This window comes from Hemibagrus wyckioides, linkage group LG04 (genome assembly GCF_019097595.1).
Source record: "Hemibagrus wyckioides isolate EC202008001 linkage group LG04, SWU_Hwy_1.0, whole genome shotgun sequence".
In the NCBI taxonomy this organism is placed as follows: Eukaryota; Metazoa; Chordata; class Actinopteri; order Siluriformes; family Bagridae; genus Hemibagrus; species Hemibagrus wyckioides.
In genome coordinates, this window is record NC_080713.1 from 25,807,425 (window position 1) to 25,819,590 (window position 12,166).

A 12,166-nucleotide genomic window follows, 5' to 3' on the forward strand; every position below is an offset into this window, starting at 1 on the left:
ACACAAAGCCAGAGAGAGAGAGAGAACGAGAGAGTTAGATATCAGTTAACTCATCAGCGGTGTTAAGTTAGATTCAGATCCCTGTGAGGTCTAACAGAATCTAATCACACAACATCCACTGCCCTGTTTTAGCTCGCAGAAAGTCCACACAAATCGTACATTTTAGACCACGGCGCTTCTGATTGAACGCTCGCATCTGATTGGTCAGGAGGTGTTGATTCATTTTCTCTTACAGCGGCTCCACGCCTGCTGTAATATATATGTTTTCGTTTCTATAGCAACAGGGACTTGCATGATGGATGCCCAGGAAAACGGCAGTAACTTTTCCGAGACTCTCTACAGGACAGAAGGATTTGTGTTTTGTCGTTTCTCTTTAACGTGACAAGCTGGAGATGCTGGAGAGGAAATAACAGGATCACAGGAACTAATTTGCTGAGCCACAACCTAATAAATAAGAAAAGTAGTTAGCAGGGAAGATAACATTAACTCTCATTCAACTCAGACCCTATCACAACAGGCCATCACTGATTATTTTCCTGTTACAGAAGGTCATGAAGTGTTTTACTTTTTACATCACAAGAACGTTTAAATGTTTAGAGTCTGAGAGAGTTTGAGAGGAAGCTCCTCAAAAGCTGCATTTGATTAAAGGCTATAGCTTGTAACTTGAAAAATTCTGTGTTTTCCCTACTTTGTAGCACACACATAGGTCAAAAATCAAGTCAATAATCCGAGCTCCAATTTCCCACTTCCGAGGAATGTCGGATGCAGCGTTAGGCTGAGGTAATAAAGGCCGTCCAATCAGAAAGCAGCACGATGACAGATCTGGAAAAGGCTTCTATGAGACGTGCATTAGTCCAAACCGAGGCCTAGATCTCGTCCCACTTCCTTCCTGTTTCACAATGACATGCTGATACTCTGGAGGCTAAAGTCTATTAGTGAACTCTGTAGCTGTCACTAACACACGCTCAGGAAACTCTCAGACACACACACACACACACACACATGTGCTCTGCTGGATTTGCTAGTGTTCCTCTGATGCTCCTCTGCACTGTGAAATGTTCGAATATACTCTGGCCTCAGCTCTGTACCTGGAGGTGTGTGTGTGTGTGTATGTGTGTGCTGGGTTAAAAAGGCAGCCCGTGACCCAGGTGTTCAGGACGGAGGCGACTCTCCTCCCCTCTCGTCCCGTAGCCTCCAGACCGGGCCACTCATGATGAATCTGTGGCCTGAGAGAGTCTGCGCATCCTGACACGATGATATATCTGTCCGGGCATACTGTGGCTCTCGTTCTGACCATCCCTCACTCGCCATCTCTCTTTTTTCTCTACTCTGTCACTCGTTCTTTCTCCCTCACCCTTCACCCCACCACTGACCAGCCCCACAGACGCTCCCAACCATCCCTCAACCCCTCACACCTCTCTCTCTCTCTCTATCTGATAAGAGAATGTCGTGATCAGGATGGGGGGCCTCTGAATGTGCACACACACACACACACACATACACACACCCTGCCTCGTTGCCGGCCATTGATTTTCACTGTGGGCGTTTTAAAAATAGTCCCTCTGACCGTTGGGCCTAACCATAGATAGAGGAAAGGGGCTGTCTCTCCCTCACACACACACACACACACACACACACACCATACAGCATGAACTGTGTGTGTTATTGGTTGGGAGACACAGTAAGAAGAATTGAATGTTGTTGAAGGGCAGAAAGAGACAAATGGGAATGAGATCAGCCCTCATATCACAAGGTCTGTTACAAACAACAGACACACATATATGTGCACACACACAAACACACACACACACGTCCTATTTGAACTGTATATCCAGAACCTTCCATCTAATACTTTAGAGCCCCATTTTTACTACGCAGCACCTTTACATTCATCAACCTTCAACTTTTGCCTCATTTAGTAATATGACAGTGTCAATCAAACTGAAGCTCCGCCCCCTTCACTCAGTTCCTTCAGTTTAGTTGCAGCTAAGCATGGCTATAAGGGTCTAAGGGTTACCTGGAGAGCCAGGTCCTTGTTTTTTGGGTTTTCTTGTTTCTAGTTGTTTGTAAACGAGTCTCCAGAGACCTTCGAGTCCCGCCGTCGCTGTTACTATGCCTTACTTCTGCCACTGAGTACTAAAGCTCATGGCCTTACTCCGTGTCTCTCTGAACACTCTCCTTTCCTCCCCCAATACACCCTTCCTCTACGAGTGAGGCAAGCGGCCGGTGTGCTCATTAATCCAGTTGAAAATTTGGGCAGATGTGCAAAGAGGGCGACAACAGGCTCTGACGCGACACAAACAGCGGCTCTGTCCCCTGCAGCCAATCAGGTGATGAAAACCAGAGAGAGCATAACGAGAAACGAGCACCATTACACTCCGAGAGAGAAAGAACGCAGAAGAGGCAGCTCCTGCTTGCTGAGAACATTAAATAAAAACGCAATTTCAGCAAGACCTTTTTAAAATTCACACTCAAATCAGTGCGAGTCGTCTGCAGCAGTGGAAGATGTGTGTGTGTGTGTGTGTGTTAGTTAATTGAGCCACATGCAGAAGATGTGAGTGTAGCTAATTGTGGGGACAAGATGTGTGTGCACATGGTCTGTGTGTGTGTGTGTGTGTGTGTATAGGACAAGTAGTGTACACGAGTCTGTGCATGTGTATAGGATGAGGAGAGTAAAAGTGTGTGTGTGTGTACAGGATGAGTAGTGTACATGTGTGTGTGTGTGTGTGCGCGTGTGTGTGTATATAGGATGAGGAGTGTGTGTGTGTGTGTGTGTGTATGTGTGTGTGTATAGGACAGGTAGTATACATGTGTGCGTGTGTACAGGATGAGAAGTATACGTGTGTGTGTGTGTATTGGAAAAGTAGTGTACATGTTTCTGTGCATGTGTGTAGGATGAGGAGTGTAAAAGTGTGTGTGTGTGTGTGTATAGGATGAGTATTGTACATGCATGTCTGTGTGTGTGTTGTTAATTGAGCCACATGCAGAAGATGTAAGTGTTTTGTGTGTGTGTGTAGGACGAGTACTGTACATGTGTGTGTCTGAATAGGATGAGGGGTGTGTGTGTGTGTGTGTGTGTGTGTGTGTACACTGAAAAAGGGGGGAAGTGCATGTGGATCAGATCACACAGCATCAAGCCTTTACTGCTTCATTTTATTTAGACCTCCAGATTGTGGATCGGTTCGAGGCATCTCTGTTTAGCGTCTCCCTTCTAAAAAAAAAAAGAACCCAAAACACACGGCAAGTTCGGTTCACTTCCTGCAGTTGGGTCGAGTTAGGGGAAAAAAATTGCTGGAGCTCGCTGGGAAGTGGGCTGAGAGCATGTGGGTCAGGCTCGCTGGACAGATCACTCAGATAGTACCAGTGTGAACGGAATGCAGGCGAGGTTTTTCCCACATATCACCATCCACCAGCAATGAAGCTACACCTGGTGGTGCCGTGACCCGAGGGTGTAACAGAACTCACACAAATCTGACGCAATAAAATAATGTTTGCTCTGTGCTGTGTAGTGCACAATATGTGTTCAAGTCCTTCTGGGAAGTGGGAATTTACGAGTTGGGAAGTCGTAATTACAACATTGGGTGCATTCAAGTCCCTTTCGTCGAGGCAAGATGGAAGTGTTTCAAAAAGAATACAGTAAGAATTTTTTACTCTCCATCTAGAAAATAAAGGAGAAAGAATGTGTGTATCAGGTCTCTTTGGCTTTATTAGGTTTAGAATCTGTTTGTAAAGCCACTCTAAACTTTACTATTACTCATTACATCACAGTGCTCTCGCATTAACTGAAATCTGCTTCAGAGACAAGTAAACATTCAACTTCAGCAAATTTACCGTTAACTACAGACGTCACATTCCGACAATAACTTCCAAACCTTCCCACTCGTAATTACGACTTTGTACAGGTGTTCAAATTGTAAATACGATATTTCTGACATGACTCAGATTGCACCTAATGTGGATACTTTCCAGGAAGAGTCATGTGACCTAAACCATGTGACTTTATCATGACTCTGAAACTCCTGATCTACTCAAATACAATAGAACTAAAATACTTTTCACTGATTCGCATATATTATTAATTCTGACCGATCCTGCCGGTTTCTTCGTCCAGTTATACAGTGATGAGGGTTCACTCAAGGAGAAGTTCACTTCCAGAACAAAAATTTACAAATAATTTACCCAGCCCCTTGTCATCCAAGATGTTCATGTCTTTCTTCAGTTGTAAAGAAATTATGTTTTTTGAGGAAAACATTTCAGGATGTTTCTCCAAATAGTGGACTTCATTGGTGCCCGTGAGTCTGAACTTCCAAAATTCAGTTTAAATGCAGCTTCAAAGAGCTCTAAACCTCGATCCCAGCCCAGGAAGAAGCTCTTATCTAGCCAATCCATCGGTCATTTTCTTAGAAATGCTAAAAAATTGTATACTTTTTAACCACAAAAGCTTGTCTATCACTAGCTCTGGGATGCGCGACACTACGTACTACGTAATCATGTCAAAAGGTCACACATGACGTATGTGAAACTACAGACCCAGTGTTTACAAAGCGAGCATGCAAGGACCAAGGAAGACTAACAAAAAGGCAGATATAACTTTGTGTCATTCCACACACAACAACTTTGGAGCACTCCTCCTTCTCCACACTAGTAAACATCGGGTCTGTAGCTCCATCTACATCACACATGACCTTCCAACGTGATTACGTAGCATTGCGGACGCGCATCCCAGTGCTAGTGCTAGACGAGCTTTTGTGGTTAAAAAGTATAAAAAATTTTATATTTCTAAAGACAATGACCGATCATTTGTCTAGATACGACTCTTCTTCCTGGGCTGGGATCGAGGTTTAGAGCCCTCTGAAGCTGCATTTAAACTGCACTGTGGAAGTTCAGACTCGTGGGCACCATTCAAGTCCACTATATGGAGAAACATCCTGAAATGTTTTCCTTAAAAAACATCACTTCTTTACGACTGAAGAAAGAAAGACATGAACATCTTGGATGGCAAAGGGGGTGAGTCAATTATTTGTAGATTTTTGTTCTCAAAGTGAACAACTTCTTTAAAAACCTCCAGAATATGCCATTATGGTCCTGGTTAACGGCTCTGGGTGAACCATTGTTTTTCATTTTGAACTTTTCCTACATTTAACTTCTCTGAAAGTAACCGTAAATGAGTGATGTGTGATTTTTATTTGAACCACAGTTTATACAGTTTACACCGCCTTCGCTGCATCATGGATTCCTTTCGATTCGCATGTTATTGACTTTCAGTTTGTGCGATAATAAAAATTGCTGCATGGTTATGTCAAAAGCACAGCAGAGGGAACAGCACTAATGAACTGTGCCTCATCTGCACTGAAAAAGAAACAGATCCCTTTAATCTGAGCTGCAATGAAAGTGAGATTCATAGGAAACAAAAAATAGCAGGAACTGAAGGTTGTAAGAGAAGAAAATGAGGGATGCCAGAGATTCAGAAATCCAGCCTAAGAACTGTTAAATACTGCTGATTAGTTAATTTAAGTTAAGTTGTCTTTATATGTCACATATACATTACTGCTCAGTGAAATTCTTTCTTTGCATATCCTATCCTAGGAGGGTTTGGGCAAGGCACAGGGTCAGCCATGATGCAGCACCCCTGGAGCAGAGTGGGTCAAGGCCCTTGCTCAATTGTTACTCAATGGTGGCAGCTTGGTGGTGCTGGGGCTTGAACCCCGAACTGCATTTCACTGGCTCTGAACATGTAGTCTGCACAATGACAATAAAGTTGAATCTGATCAAATCTTCCGGTCAACCACCCAGAGCCTTAACCACTTGAGCTATGTGATGTAAACAATGCCTGTTTATTCATGATGATCACAATATCAGCAATCACCCCAGTTTAATATGCACTGATACACCACTTCCATGTCTTCAAAAACAACGTGACAAATTATAAATAACGAGGTAGATATACCAATGTGTGTGTGTGTGTGTGTGTTATTTAAGTAGAAAATAAGTAGGCTTTTTGGTCCAGAGTACACTATGAGCAGATCCACTGGGAGCAGCACAACTTTTTAATTGGCCATATATTAAAAAAAATAACAATAGGAAAAAACAGAAAAACCTGCAAGTCAGCATTTCTGCTGTGAACATATATTGCACATATAATCGGCAGCGTGAAAGATACCAGAGCCTCTTTGTGGTGTAAATGGGATCATCAAACCGGTGTGTAGAAAAAGTCTCGAAGTGCACCTTGAAACAACGACCTGATTTAACTCTTTCAAAAAAAAAAAAAATTCTGCAATTAATAAGCTCAGCACAGTGAGAAGAGAGAGAGACAGATAGAAAGAGAGAGAGAGAGAGAGAGAAGGGGAAAGAGAAAGAAATAGACCAATCCCTGAACATCAATCAGCGGAAATAATACTTCCAACTTTTTCTAAAGAGTCAGACTTTAAATGGCATTACATATGTAGCGCTGCATGAAAAATTAATCTAGCGAAGCCTTGAAATGTCAGGGGTAATGATCAGCAGTGCTCTCACCTCTTTTGCCTTCTGCTTCAAACGAGCCTGCTCTGGGTCCTCCTGCCTCGAGCGACTCTGAGAGAGAGAGAGAGAGAGAGAGAGAGAGAGAGAGAGAGAGAGAGAGAAAGGTTAACAGCTGTGGTAGAGAGTCGTTCCTCTATAGAGGTGTGCACTAAAATAGAGCTGAAATGGGCCACAGACGAGGTGTCAAGGACAGTGTGTGTGTGTGTGTGCGCGCCTGTACCACCGGCGTTGCCCTCCAACCCGCTCTGATTATGCCCATAACCACACAATGGAGGGCTGATTCTAATCAAAAGATGATATTAAGAAATCAGCAGCACATAACCCTGATTGCCACACACACACACACACACACACACACACACTGTCCTTGACACCTCGTCTGTGGCTCATTTCAGCTCTGTTTTTTGTTTACACTCGTGTCCATACCGTCTCTGAAGTCGTTCTCTCCCAGACATAACACACACACACAGTTTCACAATCACACTGTTTCAGACAAAACACACTTCCTAACCCAAAGCATTATATAAATAACTCACTAAAACAGGCAGAATTCTCTGTTCGATTCTCAGCTCTGATTGGTCAAACGACGTTTTATAACAATCTGCTCGTTCTAATAGATTCATGATTATTTCTATAGTAACGACTGAAACAGAGACTGTTCTAGTGTAAGAGGAATGAAATAGTAAAAATATCAGTTGATGGCGTCACAGTTCGGATTCGTTTCCTATAACAGCAAGATTTATTCCTTTTATAACCCAACAATCTGCCAACTCCAACAATATTCTGTTTATTAACCAACACACTTTTAATGAGATTAGAGTTATACACATTGTGCTTAATGTTAATTACTCTGACAGACGAATTCATACTTCAGGGTGTGTTTTACATTCACATTTCTGACATTTGGCAGACGCTCTTATCCAGAGCGACGTACAAGAGTCTTTAGAATACATTAACGCTGCTTTAAAAAGTCACAGACTTAGCCTAAAATCTGAGTTGAGAGGAAATATTTTTAAAAAAATTAAAATATATAAAACAATTTATTTAATAGTATTTAATTGTTTATTTTAGAAATTAAATACAATATTATTAAATTTATTATTATTATTATTTATTATTAAAATCGGCCAATTCTTTTTTTTTAACAAAAAAAAATAAATAAATAAATAAAATTAAACATAATTTTATTTTTTCAGATTTTTTCCATTAAAGTAAAAGATCTGAATTTTTTCTCAGCTCACATTCCCCCATTTTCTTTAAAAAATTTTTTTAAAGACCAGAATATACCTACTAGGCTGTTGTGGTTTTCTTGAACATCCTAACCCCCTTCACCATTCACATTATTTAAAGTCTTGTGCATATGTTTTTCTTTAATTGGTCCACTGCTGGTATGAGTCTGATCCCAGTTAAAAGAAGGTGAACTGTGTGAATTCCTCTAATTGCACTCGATCTCTATTGAGGTCCCTCGTCTCGCTCTCTCTTGTGTTTATGATTTCTTTTTTTAACTGCCCGGAGGTGCTCAGAGGCACGGATTTTGTCATTACTCATCCTTACGGGGAGAGAGAGAGAGAGAGAGAGAGAAAGAGAGAGAGAGAGAGTGCGATTTCTCTCTAATTGGCTTTAAATATATCAGGAGGTTCACGTTCTGGTCGCTACGAGGCTGAGAGAAGTGTCTCCGACTTGAGTCATATTTTAAAGGGACAGTAAAGGGGGATTATTTTAGCTGGTTCACGTTTGAGAGGTCAGACTGAGCTGAGCAATGAGAGCGAGACAGCAGAAAGCAAGGACACAAATAAAGTGTGTGTGTGTGTGTTTAAAGTCTAACCCACATACACTTACTTCTCTCATCTTTCACACACTCCTTGTGTGATTTGTGATAAAATACAGAGTGGTACATCCCTACTTGTTAAACTTCAATGCCTATAAATCTCTTATTAAGTATTCTACCATGATAACTAATTCATAATCATTCAAAATAAAGATTCATTTTATTTTATAACATAAGTAATAACGTCTTGTTAAGAAGCTAACGTCTTGTTAACTCACAGAGAAGAAGCTCTTCATTCTCCAAGACTCCAGGGGCCTGTCGTATCATATGTGACTTACTTTCTTGACCTTTGCTATTAGTTTTATTCTTTAACTCAGTCTAGTTAGCTTTAAAATAGAACTAGATCATCACTGTCGAACCTCTTGAACCTTATACCTAATATCTTTCTCTCTCTCTCTCTGTCGTTCTCTGTCAAGCCACACGTCCCACTCCCGAGCTCCCAGTGTTCCAAGTTTCCAGCGTGACTGCTTCTCTTTTCCGGACCTGTCTGATCCATCTAGACGCTCTACCCCTGGTTGGAGTCCGTGGTGCTCGCTACTGCTGAGGATAGATCTGCATGGACAGCCTGTGACCCAGGGAACTATCACGACTGGAGACTATCACACTGTCTCTGAATTGCCGTTGCATCTGTCAGCTTTCGACAGGAAGGAATTAGTGTCAAGTCTGTAATGAACTCAGAAACTACATTGACCTATTAGTTCCTCAAGAGCTCTTGGTTACTGTTGCAGAAAGGAGATTATTTACTGTCCGGTGTCACCCGGATGAGGATGAGGTTCCCTTCTGAGCCCGGTTCCTTTCAAGGTTTCTTCCTCATATCATCTCAGGGAGTTTTTCCTCACCACCGTCACCTCAGGCTTGCTCATTAGGGATAAAATAGTAACTTAACTCTATGTTTCTATACTTCTGTAAAGCTGCTTTGGGATAATGTCCATTGTTATAAATTGAATTGAACAGAAATTGAAGGGAATCAGACTCTAGATTCGGACTCAGAAAACGTATGAACGTGAATAAATCTGAACTCGGACGACGGAGTTACCGTATGCACTTCACTCATTCGGTCAGACTCACTTTGGCTGCTTTGAGGAGGATCTCTCTCTCCTGCTCGTCTTTCCTTTGCTTCTCCAGCCGCTCTAAATGCTCGAAGAACTTGAGCTGAGAGCGGACGTCTGACGACTGCTCGTGCCACTCCTCATCCTGGAGACAGAAAACAGCGAGAATAAACCGAGACAGGAAAACTGTAACCCGAAAGTTTAGATTCAGAAAAAAACATTTCATTCCTCTTAGACTTTTGTTTATAACTCGCATCTAATGTGCCATTGAAACCTCAGAGAAGTCGGTTGGAAACAAAGTTTTTGGGCAAACAAACTGTTAACGCTATAATTAAGCATGTTTATTTCAGAAAAGCACCCACCATCCTCTGATCTCCTGTTACCTCACTCTTTCCAACTTCTCTCTCGCTCTTGTGTGTGTGTGTGTGTGTGTCACAGTGACATGAGCTGAAAGACCTTTGAGATCCATTCCTTCTCTCTTTCACCTCTCTCTCTCTCTTTGTTGCACGCTGAGACATTGCGCTCCGTTCAGGACTCCTGGTTCGCACCATTTATTTTTTTTCTCCTCAATTGATGTCACTGTGTGGCTTCACAGGCATAGGGCCTCGGCACACTTCTATCGCGCCTCATTTCCAAACCGCAACACAGAAGAAAAGATCTGTGGAAGTGCAGAGCGAGTCATGAGCGGCGATCCTCTCTGCAGTCCTGCTCGCGAATAAACAACTTAATAAAAAAAAAAAAAAGCCTTTCAACTTCTCCTGTCTCGCTTCTTTCTTCCCTCAGCAGTGAGAGGTTCGCTCGGCGTATATGTGTGGAGCTACAAACGATCCTGAGAACGCGCGAGACGATCCGTTCGCTCTCGGATGGATGTTTATCCGTCTCCTTTTTTGACAGGTTTGATCCGCGTCCCTCTGGGCCGTCTGAACAGAACTCCGTTCCACTTTTTAAACCTCATCCGGTACCGAGTGGTCTAGCGCTGACGTGCTTCGGAGAGGTATTTATGCCAAACTTGAAGACGCCAAGTACATGAAAAAAAAAATTATTACGAGAAACAATGATCCAAAAGGTTTCTTAAGCTCAAATCTGAACCATAAGTGTGTTCACTGCTGCTTTTTAAAGCTACTGAAAGCTCTTCAGGCTTTTTGTGAGATGTTTATGATAAACCTTCCAAGAAACAAGGACGATGAAGACACAACATTAACACACGCGATGCAATCCAAACGCAAGTTTACAAATTTGGAACTTCACTGGGTTTGTTGTAATACACTCCAGATATAAACGCTCTAGTTCCGAGGGTTTCCTGTGGAAAGCTACTGAAGTTTCTTCTCCATTCAGATGCACTGAGATGTATCCTCAGACTTTTAAATGCCCTGCTTAAGACTTTTCCAAGTTTTATATATATGTATACACACTACCAGTCAAAAGTTTGGACACACCTTCTAATTCCATGGTCTTTCCTGATGTTTATTTCTTTCTACATTGTAAAACAATGCTGAAGGCGGCTGAAATCCACAATAATGTCCTTTGAACAGTTGATATTGAGATATGTCTGCTACTGATGCTCTGTAAAGCCTTCATAACGGCTCTAATCTGAGGTGCTGTTAATTGGTGATTTCTGAGGCTGGTAACTCTAAATGAACTTCTCCTCTGCAGCAGAGGTCAGTTTTGGTCTTGCTTTACTGGGATGGTCTTCATGTGAGCCAGTTTCATCATGGTGCTTGATGGGTTTTGTAAATGCACTTGACAATACTGTTCTTGCAAGAACTATTCCAGAACACCTGACCTTCGTGTCTTAAAATAACAACTGACTGTTTTTTGTTGTCGTTACATATGGATTACTTAAGTCCACGTGTGTTATTTCATAGTTTTGAAATCTCCAGTATTGTTCTAGAATGTAGAAAATAAATCCCTAAACAAAAAACACTGAATTAAAAGGTGTGTCCAAACTTTTGACTGGTAGAGTATTTCTCAGTATTTTCCTTATTGAGAATATTCTCATGATTGAAATTAAGCAGTGAAGTTTGTCTAACTACCCCATTCTGCACTTGTTCAGTGAAAGAAAGGAACGCCGGGAGAATACGGATTCTCCGATACGACGGCTTCATCACCATCTTCGACTTAGACTCTTACTCCATTCTTGCGTGTCTTTAGTCCTAGAAGAATCATTAGATTAAATACTAACGTCTTTGAATATCCGAAAAGGAAATTTAATCATGGATGCAATGATAATTGAGTAACAACCAACCAACCAGATTTTCCCAATATTTCTGAAGATCCGATTCGGAAAGCTTCTCCGAGTTGTGATTGTGTGTCAACACGGCAGTATGGCTCATGGATTTGTAATTGAAATTAAAAAACAAAAAATTCTAGGTGATACTTTGATCAATTCAGTGTTGCAAGACAAAATCTTTCAATCAAACAACTCTCTCATGTAACTTCCTGCTCTATTACCTTGCAACTTCCCTGCAAATGATCACCACCCCCTCCACATTTTTTAATTCTATTTGTTTAGACCATGACAGAAAACACAAGGTCTTCATCCGTTCCCATGAACGCTCTGAAGTGGGAAGCAGGAAGGTCGAAAATTCCAAGGATGTAGTTCTTAAAAATGAGACTCACTTCACACCAAGTTCATCTACATGACCCCAGGAATCCATTAATCTTGGAAGCAAGGGCCAATAGAAAGCGAGTTTGTATGGTCATGTCTTTCTAGAAATTTCAGCATTAATTTCACTACAGCAAGAAGATTTTTCCTGCTCCTCAGTCAGCA

At 41.7% G+C, this 12,166-nt stretch overlaps 1 protein-coding gene across 2 annotated transcripts in view; it reads right to left on the minus strand.

Annotated features, from left to right (window-relative positions):
* LOC131351627 (transcription initiation factor TFIID subunit 4-like) overlaps nucleotides 1-12,166 on the minus strand; it is a 110,792-nt gene that overhangs the window by 64,542 nt on the left and 34,084 nt on the right. For both annotated transcript variants that reach the window (XM_058387098.1, XM_058387099.1), the window contains 2 exons: nucleotides 9,416-9,541; nucleotides 6,514-6,570 (listed from right to left, as the gene is read on the minus strand). In XM_058387098.1, the coding sequence (XP_058243081.1) occupies nucleotides 6,514-6,570; nucleotides 9,416-9,541 (183 nt within the window). The remainder of the gene's footprint in view (nucleotides 1-6,513; nucleotides 6,571-9,415; nucleotides 9,542-12,166) is intronic.